The following is a 15,942-nucleotide window of genomic DNA, read 5'->3' as shown; positions in this document are numbered from 1 at the left end:
GCTAACGTTTGTGCGTCTTAGACGCGGGACACACATCAAACGAGATCCATGTACTTTTGCAATAGTTAAGAAAATATTAGACGCATCTAAGGGATGATACACTTTCACTTAACATTGTTTCCTTTTGTTATTCAAACGAAGACACCAGAGTGTTTTACTTTTGTTGACTTTTTATTAATACCTCAGTGGTTAATACATTTTAATGGAAAGATAAGTACAGAAAATGTAATCTTAGCTAAATTAATCTGACTATTTTAAGTGGGCGGCACGGTGTACGACTGGTTAGAGCATCTGCCTCACAGTTCTGAGGACCGGGGTTCAATATCCGGCCCTGCCTGCGTGGGTTTTCTCCGGGCACTCCCGTTTCCTCCCACATCCCAAAAACATGCACGGTAGGTTGGTTGAAGACTCTCAATTGCCTATAGGTGTGAATGTGAGTGCAAATGGTTGTGAGTGAGGACAAACGGCTCAGAAAATGGATGGATGGATATTTTAAGTGTCTATCAATGCATTCAAGGGATTGGAAATCACTACAGTGTGGAAAATGTGTGTTTCTATAAGGTCTTCAGTATGTCTTTGGCTTAGTGTAAATCAACGAGGCACCAACATATCATATTTACTGGTGATTGGTGACGGGATACTTGAATTCATCAGGAATCAATTATGCAATGAAATGGGCATATGTGTTTTGAAGTAGGAGTATTTCAATTCAATTTGTCGACGCTAGGAATCACTCGTATTCTGGAGAATTACAATGTAGTTTTGGAACTCGGTTACTATTTGTACCTTTCCTTTTCAAAGATCCTAAATCTCTTGTTGTGTTTGTGTGTACATACTGTATAGGGCACGATGCACCTCTGCTGTCCACCTGCTTTGGAATCTCGGAGTTATCTATCCCTGTATTCATAGCCACTACTTTCTTCTTATCAGCAGCCTGAAGCTTGCCTGCTCAATTGTCTGATTTGTCAAGGGTGACTCCAAAAGATTCTGATAGGGACTCCACAAATCACCCAGTTGATCTGAAATATCGACCAGCCACAAAAAGTCATTATACGTAATAATGGCGGGCAGGACCTTGAAGATGTGACTTAATTAGGTTTAAAATGGCTTCAGAACTGCTTTCAAATCTACTCGCCTGGAAAGTAATGTTCCCTCGTATTCATTCTGTGGCATAGTAGGAATACAATTTGAGGCACCCTGTCTTTGCCCAACCTGGTGCTGCTCCTAAATGCAAATGAAGCCTGGTAGGATCCCAGGCGTACTGTCAGGGTCTCTGTCCTGCAGTTCCCTTTTTGGAGCTTGGGTGGCGCGAAGCTCTCTCCCCGGCAATCGGCACCACCTCTGCCGCGCACCTGTCTTCTATCAGCACTCTTCACTGCCTGTATTTAAGCCTGCCTGAGCCAGGGACCCGACGCCCGAGTATTCTCGCTGCGACACGGTACAACAGCCTACGTTTTCCTCCTTGGAAAGTAAGATTTATTCACTCGCACCCGTGCTTGTACTCACGACCTGCTGTTTCTCCTCTTCCAGTGTCCTGCCGTGTTTCCCGCTCCGCTGCCTGTTCCAGCCATGCCGTCAAGCCCCTCCACCTGCTCATGCTCCCACTTCCTGGCCGCTCCACGCTCTCACGGTTCACCGTCACGCCTAGGAAACCCAGACCCTGAACTATTCCTCAATAAACCATTCTCAACTACTTCCTCTGCCTCCGTCTGCGTTTGGGTCCAGTCCATAACCGTGCGATTACTAATCATGACAATACCTTCAGTAAAAGAATACCATTCTCCTATAAATACACACACGCACTTCTTTTGTTATTATTACCCCAGGCAGTACTGTGAAATGGCAGACGGTGCCCTGAAAGGCACTCTATGAATTTATAAATTATATTAGCTGTAGTATCAGTTGTAGTTGTAGTAGTATGCAGAACAGTTTTATATTTCATTTGACTCGCAAAGTAAGTTAGTTGGAGTTTTTCATGACTATTTAAACCTTTCTGCAAAGAATGGCTGAGAAGTGGTTCTACTGCCTTGTATAGTGAGACGAGTGGGGTCCATTTCCACTCAAGTTACCAAATACTTCAACTGTGGTTCTTGGCACTATTAAGACTACATGTTTTTGGCTTTTCATTTCACAATGTAATTTGTGTCTCCACACAGAAAACCAAGATCTCCACTTATGATAAAATGTGGGAATTCATGAGCAGTCGGCGGCATTCTGTGATGGTAAAGAATGTTGAAGAAGGCATTCACAGAGTACTCACCTCAGATTATGCTTTCCTCATGGAGTCGACGAGCATTGAATTTGCCATACAGCGCAACTGCAACCTCACCCAGATTGGAAGCCTTATTGACTCACAAGCCTATGGGATCGGCACTCCAATGGGTATGTACGCTGCATTGCTGACTACATTTTATACACATGCTCTGAAGTTATTGCATTCTTTGCATATTAACACTGTTGATATTATGTTGGATGCGGCTGTAGTTTCTTGAGTTGCATGCAGTGAAATGTTGAACACAAGAACAATAGTACTGACCTATGCTTATGTTAAGTGGTTTACAATTGTGTACACACAATTCATTACTTGGTGAGCTTCAGTCCTTGTCTGGCTGTCAAAAATAAAAACATGGTCCCTTATAAAAGAGTCTTAGTCAGGAGTATGACATATAGAACACATAATAACCTATAATTACATACATAACAGGGCATCATTTGACAGGTTCTGCCAAACACATTTAACTAATAAAAATAATAATTTTGCATGACATTTGCATTGCTTTTGAGCCTACATAAATGCAGAGCAAAATCTCAAATTCCACCATACTTTTTCCATAAATTGAGGAAAACTAAAAGGAAGAATAAAAGGAGCTGGCTGCAGAATCCCCAATGGAAGACAGTATAATGGCCTCTTTTGTTATACTGTAGACTACTCAGTGACACAACAAGGAAATGGTTTGCTGCTTTTTTGCTTTTCCTCAAGAGTGTTTTCAAAGAACATTCAGGCTCAATAAAGGACAGTTTCATAAAACCGGGTGGATGATGTCCCTACTGTGAAAGGTGACAAGGGACACTGAATGATGAGTCACTTGATTTTTCTGATGCTATCCTCTGAAAATAAGCTTCTGATGAAGTATGATGAGAACATGCATTGTCGTTAGACAGTATCTTCTTTTACTTTCGGATTGTCCCGTTACGGGTCGCCACAGTACTGTTACTTTAGGTTAATAAGACTCAAGTAAAGAAAAAAGTAGTCCTCCAAATATTTACTTGAGTAAGAGTAAGAAAATAGTGAAAAAACTACTCAAGTAAAGAGTAACTCGTGAGTAATCCATCCAGCCATCCATTTTCTACACTGGTATGCTGGAGCCTATCCTAGCTAACTGCGGGTGTAGCGCATTTTGATATGGATCAAAGCAATATTAATTTAGGAAAAGAAAAAGTCGGAAATTAACCTACTTCCGGGGTGATCTAATGAACTTTAGAAGGCTATGATCAAACTACACCACGATTCTTTTTATATTTGTCAATTTTAGGAAATGTGATGAAAAACCTCAATCTCTGTCATCTAGAAGGCTCGCTACGTGAATGGAAATAACAGTTCTCGATTACAGCGGTCGACTGTTTCACTCAAACACACAAAGTACACAACAGGAAATGGAATTTTTGAGAAGATGTAATTAAATCTACAGGGGAATTTGGAAAAAAACAATGCAGAGGGACTTCAGTACAAAAAGGTACGGATAAACATTCGTAAAGAACAAGATATAGGCTGAATGACTGAACTCGTAATGTGAGCAAGAAATGAGTGGATGTGAGGTGAGCGATGTTTGAGCTGGGAATTTATGTGACTGTTAGTTTAATCCCAATTATGCACCAAATTGTACTTGGTAATAAGCAAGTTGTACTCACGTTGCACAGAACAAAAATAGGCAAGTGGGTCAATTCTTCCGATGTCTGGACAAGGGCATTGACAGGTTGATTTGAAGGGAAAAAAGAGGAGAAAAAAAGAAAAACAATGGCAGAGTGGCCGAAGCGCTAGGGTGACGTTGTTTGCCACGCGCTCAGAGAGAAATTGCGCACGCAAATTCTTCCTGCCTGATTACTCTCGCTGGTGACTCACCCTCATACCAAAGTGTAGTTGGGTAGTTAGCAGAGTGTCTCTGCAGTCAGCGACTGTCGGGGCGGCTAGGAGGATTTGGCCAGGCCTAGCCTGTTTTGGCTAGCACCCCCACACTCGTGATGAGGAGTGGGGCTTTGGCTGGGAGCCAGCATCTTCGGCCGAGCAGGAAACAAGAGGACGAGCAACAAGAGGATTCAGTCTTTTGTACATAAAAGGGGAGTTGCTCAAAAGACCAGCGCGGGAAGAACAGACCACACCTCTGATATTGAATTTCACTATTATCTGTGGTTTAAATCCAGTTGATCGAAAATAAGAAAATTAATTCCCAGCTTTTGCATTGTCTCATACATCATGGTTAAAATATGCAATGAGTGTTTCAAACTTGCGGCACGGTGGACGGCTGGTTAGAGCGTCAGCCTCACAGTTCTGAGGACCGGGGTTCAATCCCCGGCCCCGCTTGTGTGGAGTTTGCATGTTCTCCCCATGCCTGCGTGGGTTTTCTCCGGGCACTCCGGTTTCCTCCCACATCCCAAAAACATGCATGGATTGGAGACTCTAAATTGCCCGTAGGTGTGAATGTGAGTGCAAATGGTTGTTTGTTTGTATGTGCCCTGCGATTGGCTGGCAACCAGTTCAGGGTGTACCCCGCCTCCTGCCCGATGACAGCTGGCTACGCTTAGCGTGTTGCTTAGCAACCAGGAATTGGTTACTTCATTAGCCGTGCGTTGTCGTGTGGTAGGGATCTCAGACTGGAATTCCCGAAGCTGTGTCTTGATAGTACTAAGGCTACAAGCGTCACCGGTGAGGGCGCTGCGGATGTGTTTTATTTCTGTCGTTATGTTATTGGTTTGCGGCGGAACAGCGCATTCGGTTTCATCGGTGCCTTGGTTGGGCGGACTTGGTGGAGTCCTTGGTGTAGCGAAGATGATGTCACGGAGGTTGGACCTGCTTGACCGGTCCGGTCTCACTGTGTTGATCATCCTTCGTTTCATGTATGGTGCGTTGTGGGTGTATGATTGTGTGGACAAAGCCTGGTAGAGGACTTGCGATAAAACGCGCTGGTTCTCGCTCAATTAGGCTACTAACTTCTCGACTACACGTGACTTTGACAAGGTAAAATATATCCTCAGTGGTAACGAATGAGAACCGTTTAAGGTAAAAGTCGATGTCTTGAATGTATGCTGCCGTATCATGGGTGCCGACAGGTTTAGGTTTGAATCTCGGGAATATTATGTGCAACCTTGTCTCGGTATTTCAAGGTCATACCTGTAGAGGCGCCAGGACAAGGGAGAGGCACGGGGGAGTCCAAGAGGTCAGCTGCAACTGGTGCGGCCGGCTCTCGAGTTGATGCTGCCAAATAAGGAGGGGGCCACGCACAGTGGCAGGAACCCTGGACATTTCCCCGCGGGTCTCATGACCAAATGTTGGAGAGGGCTCATGGAGCCTTGCTGGGCGACTGAAAGTTGGGGGCTCACCGGTTTCGTCCAAAAGTGGGGGCCGTTTGGAGTACTGTTGCCAGTTGGGAATTAGTAGACGAGCCGCCTGTAGTTCCCGCCGGACAAGTACTAATTCAGTTTCTTGTTCTAGCTTTAGCTGTTGACGGGGGCTCATGTCGGATTCGAGGGCTGTCAATTGTGACATGAGTTCACATGAGTGCTCAACGCTTTTGGAGCGTCATCTTTAAGCATCTCAATGGTCTGCTTGAGTTGTCTGATGTCCTCAGTGGCGTTACTCAGAAACCACTCTGCACGCTTGTAAACCGCTTTGGATTGGCTTAATTTGACTTCTGAGAGGTGACGAGTCAACTCTGACAGATAGCTTTTGAGTTGCGAAATTTCGGATGCAGCGGTTTGCAACAGTGTTTCCTGTGTGTGGTTAGTCTGGACGCACGAAGCAAGAGCTTGTTTGAGGTCCTTGGTCTAAGTGTTGGCATTGGGGGTGAGGTGTACATTGTGTGATTTCGCATCCTCAAGCTGAGTTTCAACATCAGCCTAGCTGATGTTGAAACTCAGCTTGACTAAAAATGCTGACAAAGACTAAAAAGGCCCTCCTGTTTCTCGTGTGCAATCAAGAAGATGGCTCAACTCGAGGAGCTGTTGATAGTTGATGGCTTTGCCTCTCATTTTATTGTCAAAGATTGTGGAAAAAAGTCGAGGAATTCAGTGTTATGGTGTGGATGTACTGTAAGATAGGATTTCAAAATCTGAATCCTCTTTAATTGCCAAGTATGTCAAAAACACGCAAGGTATTTGGTCTAGTATGACAACGGACAATTGACAGAGAATACTTTTGAGACATCCATCCATCCATTTTCTACAACTTATCCGTAGTCTCTCCAGCGTGTCCTGGGTCGTCCCCGGGGTCTCCTCCCGGTGGGACGTACCCGGAACACCTCACCAGGGAGGCGTCAGGGAGGCATCCGAATCAGATCACACCACCCTTTTTCGACTGAGGACCATGGTCTCAGATTTGGAGGTGCTGATTCTCATCCCAGCCGCTTCACACTCGGCTGCGAACTGCTCCAATGAGAGTTGGAGGTCACGGCTTGATGAAGCCAACAGAACCACATCATCTGCAAAAAGCAGAGATGCAATACTGAGGCCACCAAACCGGACCCCCTCTAAGCCTCGGCTGCGCCTAGAAATTCTGTCCATAAAAGTTATGAACAGCATCGGTGACAAAGGGCAGCCTTGGCGGAGTCCAACCCTCACCGGAAACGAGTCTGACTTACTGCCGGCAATGCGGGCCAAACTCTGACAACGGTCGTACAGGGACCGAACAGCCCATATCAGGGGCACCCTCCACAGGACTCCCCGAGGGACACGGTCGAACGCCTTCTCCAAGTCCACAAAACACATTTAGACTGGTTCGGCGAACTCCCATGCACCCGAGAGAACACTGCTGAGCGTGTAGAGCTGCTCCACTGTTCCATGACCAGGACGAAAACCACACTGCTCCTCCTGAATCTGAGATTCGACTTCCCGACGGACCCTCCTCTCCAGCACCCATGGGTCCGTACTTAAGTGAACCCCACTTACTTAACCCTAACCCTAACCCTCCCTTAACAGGGAGGCTGAGGAGCGTGATCCCCCTGTAGTTGGAACACACCCTCCGGTCCCCCTTCTTAAAAAGGTGGGCCCACCCCAGTCTGCCAATCCAGAGGCACTGTCCCCGATGTCCACGCGATGTTGCAGAGGCGTGTCTTTCTCCATGGCCTCACCAAACTCCTCCCATGCCCGGGTTTTTGCTTCAGCGACCACCAAAGCTGCATTCCGCTTGGCCAGCCGGTACCCACCAGCTGCCTCAGGAGTCCCACAGGCAAATTGTGCAAATGATGCAGAGTCCACTAGCAATTTAGAGCAGTTTGAAACGACTAATAGAACAATAGTCTGGTGACCATTGTGGAAATGTCGCAGAGACTTCAATAAATGTATGCAGTTTAAAGTGACTAGTAATGCGTTAATCTGGAACAGTGTCAACTGTGCAAATGGTGCAGATACTTCTCAAGCACATGAGTGGCCAGTACTGGTCAACAACAGATATGCAAGTAGTGCACTGTGTCAAGACGACTACAGTGAATGCACTGAATAATCTATAATTGGCCCGACAGAGATGTCACAACAATCTCAAGACAAAAATGGCAGCATGTTAGAATGGAATTGTAAGTTAACTGTTTAAAAAGTTAATGGCAAGAGGGAAGAAGCTGTTGGAATGTCTGCTCGTTTTAGTTTGCATTGTTCGATAGCGCTGACCTGAGGGAATGAGCTAGAAGAGGTGGTGACCATGATGTGGAGGGTGTAACAGGATTTTGCATACTCTTGTCTTAGTTCTGGCAGCGTCCTTAGTCCTCAAGGGTGGGGAGGGGGGTACCGACAAGCTTTTCAGCAGTTTTGATTGTCCGTTGCAGTCGGAATTTGTCCTTTTTTGTGGGAGCACCAAACCAGACTGAGATGGATAAACTGATTTCATGACTGCTGTGTAGAACTGCCTCAGCAGCTCCTGTGGCAGGCCGTGCTTCCTCAGAAGCCGCATGAAATACATCCTCTGATGGGCCTTTTTGAGGATGGAGTGGAAATTGGTCTCCCACTTCAGGTCCTGAGAGGCTGCAATTCCCAGGAACTTGAAGGTCTCTACGGTTGACACAGGGCCGTTGGACAGCGTGAGGGGCAGCTGTGGCGAAGTATGCCTCCTGAATTCCACAATCTTCTCTACAGTCTTGAGCGTGTTCGGCTCCCGGTTGTGTCGCCCGCAACACAGCTCCAGCCGCTCCAATTCCTGTCGATACGCAGACTCATCACCGTCTTTGATGTGGCCAATTACTGTGGTGTCGTCTGCAAACTTCAGGAGTTTGACAGCCGGGTGCGTTGAGGTGCAGTCGTTCGTGTCGAGAGAGAAGAGCAGCGGAGAGAGGGCACATCCTTAGGGCACCCCAGTGCTGGTGGTGCGTGTAAATGAGTGGGTGTAAAAAGTGAAGTCGACCTTTTGCGACTTGATGAGGGAAATCATTTCCGATTCTATGGTGGACTTTACAAATAGGAGTCACCACAGAGATCGCATCCACAGTCATCTTTACAGCAGCTACCACTGTTCTCAACCTTGCTGTCTTAGCTGATGTCTTTAGAATGACTGGTGTTATACTTTTTGGGAAATTTGAAACTTGGCAGGAAGTTTTGAAGCGGTTAAATAACAGTATATGTCCATGTCAGTTTGCCGTGTCTTGCATCCGAGCTATGATTGCTATGCTATGATTTAGTGTTTGTTCACAATCTGAGCTAGTCTTCTGGTTCTTCAGGCTCTCCATACAGGGACAAGATCACTATTGCCATCCTGCAGCTTCAGGAGGAAGGCAAGCTGCACATGATGAAGGAGAAGTGGTGGCGAGGAAATGGCTGCCCAGAAGAGGAAAGTAAGGAGGCTAGCGCCCTTGGGGTTCAAAACATTGGCGGAATCTTCATTGTTTTAGCTGCCGGACTTGTCCTCTCCGTGTTCGTGGCAGTGGGAGAGTTTCTCTACAAGTCCAAACAAAATGCTGAACTTGAAAAGGTAGGACATTTGTTATTGAAAAGAATAATAGCAAAATTTCTTAACAAGTGCACTTTCAATGAGTTTCTTGGTAGAAATATCTTTAGATGTTAACAACATGAAATTGAACAATAATGCTAATCACACTAATTTGCTAAATTTATAGCACATGAGCATCTCTTATTTTTTACATTCTAATATTAGTGCTCTATCGTATGCAGGAAGATAAGGGTTGGTTTCTTTGCATTTATTCACTTAGGCCCAATGGCGACAACGAGATAAGAAACGTGAGGAATTCTGCTGTCACCATGGATCCAAGCTAGACTTTAACCACCATCTCAAATGACCTCAAGACACACTCAAGAAACTGGCACAAAATCTAAAACTGCCACAAAACCACTATTTGATTCTCACACTTTGGAGAATATAATAAAAATACAGAAATATTTAAAATATAAAATAAAATATATGTTGTGTCAAAGTACTGACAATACACATTCAGTCAAAGGCTAAAGCAGGCACATGCACTAAGCTATTCATGCTCCATGATCCATATCATAAGTCACAGAGATCGTATTCCGCCCTTCTGCTATCCACTCACCCTGCATTTGCAATATTCCATAAACCCTGCTGTACTACTCAGCTCCTTATTATTTTATGGACCTGTTCTCAAGAAAATGCAGTTGGATGTTGGATAAAAAAGTAAAATAGTTCCTAAAAAGAAAAAGAAAGGTTGTGCAGTCTCTGGCCATTTGCTACATCCTCCCATATAATTTCCAAAAGGACTCAAATTGAGGGAAAATGTATCGACAGCATGTCTGAGCCAGGTTCAAGGTGAATACACGACATCAAGTCATGGTAAGTGTTGGAAATGTCGTGTTTATTACAGAAAAGATGGATTTCTTTATCACTGTAAAGTGTCAAACAGTTTGGCTAGATTGTGTTCAGGTGATGGAAAAAAACTCATCTTGAGTGTCATTACAGCAAGAAAAACAAAGCGGATGGGCTGAAATTGCAAATAAAAAATGATACTTTTTGGGTGATCTACAAGCAGCTTTCACTAAACCATCGTGTGACAGAGACAATGATATCAATTCTATGGTAAGCGTATTGATAGAAAACAACCTTAAAGTTTGTAAAGGTGCACCTCACCCCGGGACAAAGTGAAATGTGTTGTTTTTAGTTATTATTTCATAATTGCATTATTTGTGCTTTGTAAGGCCCAACAGTTTAGTCAAGAAAAAGGCCCTAAAACCCATTCCATAGGAGCTCACTTTTTCACACCATCAAAAACTTTAATCTTTGCATTGCGTTTGTTCATAAATTCAGTATGGTCTTCACACAACTTTGTAAAAGCTGAAATGGCCCATGATTAAAAAAAATAATAATAATAATTCCTCAACAGCTGTGAATGATGGAAAGAAACACAGATTGTTCTTACATGAAAACAGGCTTTATTATGAATGGCTTTTATGATTTTTAGAATGATTTGATTTATTGGTGAGCATTTTAGGTTGAGAGCAACAGTAATGTCTATTAATATAGTATATAAGTCTGTCATTTGAGTGGCACTAATGTTCCAATAGGCCAATACAAAACATAAAATGAAACCATATTGCATGCTGAAATTGATCATATTTGAACAGGATACGTACTGTCATTATATACTATATAATCCTTTAAGGATTACATAAAAAGTCACCAAATCAAGCAAAAAAAAAAAAACATGCGTCTTCAGCAAATGAGTAGATGGACAAATTTTGAAATAGAAAGCTGTGAATTTTAAGAAAAATGTTTGCCACTTACACACCTAATATATATATATATATATATATATATACACATACACACTCACACACACACACACACACACACAGCGGCTGGAATAAGTATTTAACATGTCACCATTTTTCTCACTAAATATACTTCCAAAGGTGCTATTGACCTGAAATTCACCTCATACACGTCGTTTGGCTTTATGTTGTTAATCTGATTTATTTTTACTTCAAAATAATTGGCAGATTATTAATATCACTTTATCCCTACTTACAAAATGTCAGTGCCACAAATCATATCTATCAATGGACTTCAACTCTAGAATGATCTTGTAGTCTGACCAGATCTGTCAGTCGATTACGCTTTTGTATTTATACTCCCTTCTTAAAATACTGGAGCAGTGAGGCTTATTGTTTTATTTTTGCAGAAGAGTGAAAACATTGGGGTTTGACATCAAAAGATGAATATGAAACAGATCAATATTACAGCTTTTCCAGATTTTTGTACTGTATCTGGATTTGCTAGCACTCAAATAGCACCTTTTGTTTCAATCAACCACTGCACTGATCCACCTGTCGATCTCTCGTTTCATTCTTCCCTCACTTGTGAACAAGACCCCAAGATATTTGAACTCCTCCACTTGGGCCATGATCTCATCCCCGATCTGAAGAGGGCGCTCCACCCTTTTCCGACTGAGGACCATGGTCTCAGATTTGGAGGTGCTGATTCTCATCCCAGCCGCTACACACTCGGCTGTGAACCGCTCCAATGAGATTTGGAGATCACAGCTTGATGAAGCCAACAGAACCACATCATCTGCAAAAAACAAAGATGCAATACTGCGGCCACCAAACCGGACCCCCTCTTCACCTCGGCTGCACCTAGAAATTCTGTCCATAAAAGTTATGAAAATAATTGGTGACAAAGGGCTGCCTTGGCGGAGTCCAACCCACACTGGAAACAAGTCCGACTTGCTGCCGGAAATGCGGACCAAACTCTGACACCGGTCGTACAGGGACCGAACAGTCCGTATCAGGGGGTTCGGCACCCCATACTCCCGAAGCACCCCCCACAGGACTCCCAGAGGGACACGGTCGAACGCCTTCTCCAAGTCCACAAAACACATGTAGACTGGTTGGGCGAACTCCCATGCACCCTCGAGGACCCTGCCAAGGGTGTAGAGCTGGTCCACTGTTCCACGGCCAGGACGAAAACGACACTGCTCCTCCTGAATCTGGGATTCAACTTCCAGACGGACCCTCCTCTCCAGCACCCATGAATAGACCTTACCAGGGAGGCTGAGGCGTGTGATGCCCCTGTAGTTGGAACACAGCCTCCGGTCCCCTTTTTTTTTTAAAAAGGGGGTCCACCACCCCAGTCTGCCAATCCAGAGGCACTGTCAACCAGGACAGCCACACAACATGCAGAGCCTTTAGGAACTCCGGGCAAATCTCATCCACCCCTGGGGCCTTACCACGAGCAGCTTTTTAACCACCTCGGTGACCTCAACCCCAGCGATAGGAGAGCCCACCTCAGAGACCCAGACTCTGCTTCCTCATGGGAAGGCGTGTCGGTGGAATTGAGGAAGTCTTCGAAGTATTCTCCCCACCTACTCAGCACTGCCCCATCCCCACTATACACAGTGTTGATGGTGCACTTCTTCCCACTCCGGGATGGTGCACTTCTTCCCACTCCGGGATACCGGATGGTCGACCAGAATTTCCTCAAAGCCACCCGGAAGTCGTTCTCCATGACCTCACCGAACTCCTCCCATGTCCGGGTTTTTGCCTCAGCGACCACCAAGGTACCGGTACCCATCAGCTGCTTCAGGAGTCCCACAGACCAAAAAGGCCCGATAGAACTCTTTCTTCAGCTTGACGGCATCCCTCACCGCTAGTGTCCACCAGCGGGTTCGGGGATTGCCGCCACAACAGACAAATTCCTTGTGTGTTTTTTGGACATGCTTGGCAACTAAAGATAATTCTGATTCTGATTCTGATTCGGATTCTGACAGGCACCGACTACCTTACGGCCACAGCTCCAGTCGGCCTGGTCGGGAATGAAGGCGCAGAACACGGTCTACTCGGACTCAATGTCCTCTGCCTCCTCCGAGACGTGGGTGAAGTTCTGCCGAAGGTGGGACTTGAAACTCCTTCTGACAGGGGATTCTGCCAGACGTTCCCAGCAGACCCTCACAATACGTTTGGGCCTGCCAGGTCAGACAAGCATCTTCCTCAACATCGGAGCCAACTCACCACCAATTGACAGCTCCGCCCCTCTCTTCACCCGAATGTCCAAGAAATGCAGCCGCAAGTCCGATGACACTACCACAAAGTCAATCATCGAACTGCGACCTAGGGGGTCCTGGTGCGAAGTGCACGTGTGAACACCCTAATGCTAGAACATGGTGTTCATTAAGGACAATCCGTGGTGAGCACAGAAGTCCAATAACAGAACACCACTCGGGTTCTGATGGGGGGGGGGGGGGCATTCCTCCCAATCACGCCCTTCCAGGTCTCACTGTCATTCCCCACGTGAGCATTGAAGTCCCCCAGCAGAGCGATGGAGTCCCCAGCAGGAGCGCTCTCCAGCACCCCCTCCAAGGACTCCAAAAAGGGTGGGTACTCTGAACTGCTGTTTGGTGCATAGGCACAAACAACAGTCAGGACCCGTTCCCCCACCCGAAGGCGGCGGGAGGCTACCCTCTCCTCCACCGGGGTGAACCCCAATGTACAGGCGCCGAGCCGGGGGGCGATAAGTATACACACACCTGCGCGGCGCCTCTCACTGTGGGCAACTCCAGAGTGGAAGAGAGTCCAACCCCTCTCAAGAGGACTGGTACCAGAACCCAAGCCGTTTGTGGAGGCGAGCCTGACTATACAGTATCTAGTCGGAACTTCTCGACCTCACACACCAGCTCGGGCTCCTTCCCTGCCAGAGAGGTGACATTCCACGTCCCTAGAGTTACCAGTTTCTGTAGCCGGGGATTACCAAGGTTCCCGCCTTCGGCCACCCCCAGCTCACACTGCAACCGACCCCTATGGCCCCTCCCACAGGTGATGAGCCCATGGGAAGGGGGGCTCCAGAAGGGGGCCGCGGTGACCCGTTTCCGGGCAAGTGAAACCTATATCCATTTATTTTATTCGTCAGAATCAGAATCATCTTTATTGGCCAAGTATGTCCAAAAAACACACGTCTTCTGTGACAGGTTCATTAATGTTCATTGATGAATAACTTAATTGCACCAAAATTAACCCAGATGTCTGCATAAACATTAAGACCATTAATCTGCCAATTTGAAGAATGATGCAACCAAACCAATTGGTCCTTAATTTTGCCAATAATAACCTAAAACACACTGCCACCACAACAAAGAAAAACCTCTTTATCAATCTCAGTTCTCTAGAAGACTTGCTAAATTCAATAGGATGCATACATTAGTTCTCGGTTTCAGCGGTCAAATGTTGCACTCAAACCCACACAGTACACAACAGGAGGTTTAATTGAGAGAAAATGCAATGAGACCTACAGCAGAATTTGGGGGGGGGAATGCAGAGGGACTTCACTAGAAATATCACAGGTAAACATATGAAAAGAACAAAATATAGGATGAATGACTGAACTCATGAGATGATCGTGAATGAATTCAAACATGTTGAGAGAGAATAAAGTTGGGACTCATGTGAGATGGTTAATCTATCCCAAAGTTACTATGCACCAATTTGTACTTTCTAGTAATCACTGCAATGTTTTACTCACGATCGTAGATCACATGGTCTGGGGATGGTCTTTTTTTAGCAGTCTCAGGAGGAAAGGAGGCAGCTTTAGTTGAAGAAGATGCACTAAAAAGTCAAAACAAAAGAGACGCCAAAAAGAAAGTTGTTGTTCACACGGGTGCGCTCTTAACTTTTCCTGCCATTTGGACTTGTTGGTGGCTACGCTGTTGCGCTAGACTGCAGGCGTAACTTGTGGTAATGTGTCTCTCCTGAGCCACAGCAAACCAGTCCTGGCGAGCAAAAAAAAAAAAAGAAGCAGCATTGCTGACTTCTCATCGGACAGCCTTCGTCGTGGTCCAGGGTCCGTGCGCGCCACATGGTGACAAAATAAAGGAAAAAGGTGGGAGGGGTGCGTTGGCCGGAGCCAAAAAGAGGAGAGGAGAGCGCAGGAGCTGAAGGGATGTTAGCCGGAAGAAGAGCCCCATAAGCAGGGATGTTGAGGCTTTTGTACCCCTGAGGCGGAGAAGGAGGAGCCCATCGACTCGGGTTGGCATGTTAAGTTTCATTCTATATGCGTGAGTCACGCCCTAAGCTCGGGTTGAAACTCAGCAAATTTTCAAATAAATGATTGTTTAAACTTTAGTCATGGCAAATCAACTACTTGTTGTTCAATATGACATAATTTCGTACTGTTTGGTTTGAAACCAAGATGTACAGTTCTTCATGTAGTCTCGCAGTGGGACCTGTAGAATCAACACATTAATGACAGAAATCAAGGTATAAGAATATTCATGTAAATTTGTTTTGTTTGGTACAAACGTGGGATTTCTTCCAGGTAATTTTATTGTCCACTTGCACCACATGGTACACCATCACGAGTTCAACTTGCAGTGTCTTTTTTCACCCCGTTGTTCCATTGTTCAACAGTCATCAGTCGATTCTTTCGCCCAATCATGCTGTGGTGGTCATAAGGAGACCTGCAAACCTTTGTCATCCTGCGTGTCTCAACAGTGAAGTCTTTGTCCTTCCTAGGTTTTACGAGGGGGAAAGAGCGAGCTTTATCTGGTTTAATGTCAATGTGACATCCTGTGACCTGGGGGTCTTGTCCAAAAGAATAGGTCAGTCTTTGTGTTCATGTGGAGGTCGGATATTGGTTAGAATATATATAATTTTTTTTACAATGTGTGCTTAGGTTTTTACCCCGTAGCTGAAAGTGTTCAGTATCTCTTTGTTGTTTTTTACATGCTTGATTGCACACTGCAATTTGCATTTTATAATTACTCATGTTCAGTAACATGAGACAGGCGT

The 15,942-nt window shown here is 45.4% G+C and overlaps 1 protein-coding gene across 2 annotated transcripts in view; it reads left to right on the top strand.

Moving 5' to 3' along the window:
- The window catches only part of LOC133479713 (glutamate receptor ionotropic, kainate 2), a 180,507-nt gene that overhangs the window by 150,506 nt on the left and 14,059 nt on the right, over positions 1-15,942 (top strand). The window contains exons 14-16 of one of the 2 annotated variants that reach the window (XM_061777033.1): positions 2,157-2,382; positions 8,913-9,163; positions 9,402-9,429. In XM_061777033.1, coding sequence (XP_061633017.1) covers positions 2,157-2,382; positions 8,913-9,163; positions 9,402-9,429 — 505 coding nt within the window. The remainder of the gene's footprint in view (positions 1-2,156; positions 2,383-8,912; positions 9,164-9,401; positions 9,430-15,942) is intronic. The other variant, XM_061777034.1, reaches the window with a different exon arrangement.

The sequence above is a fragment of the Phyllopteryx taeniolatus genome, chromosome 6 (assembly GCF_024500385.1).
Source record: "Phyllopteryx taeniolatus isolate TA_2022b chromosome 6, UOR_Ptae_1.2, whole genome shotgun sequence".
Taxonomy (NCBI): domain Eukaryota; kingdom Metazoa; phylum Chordata; class Actinopteri; order Syngnathiformes; family Syngnathidae; genus Phyllopteryx; species Phyllopteryx taeniolatus.
The sequence above is the reverse complement of the archived record's forward strand: the minus strand, read 5'-3'. Positions and strand labels throughout refer to the sequence as shown.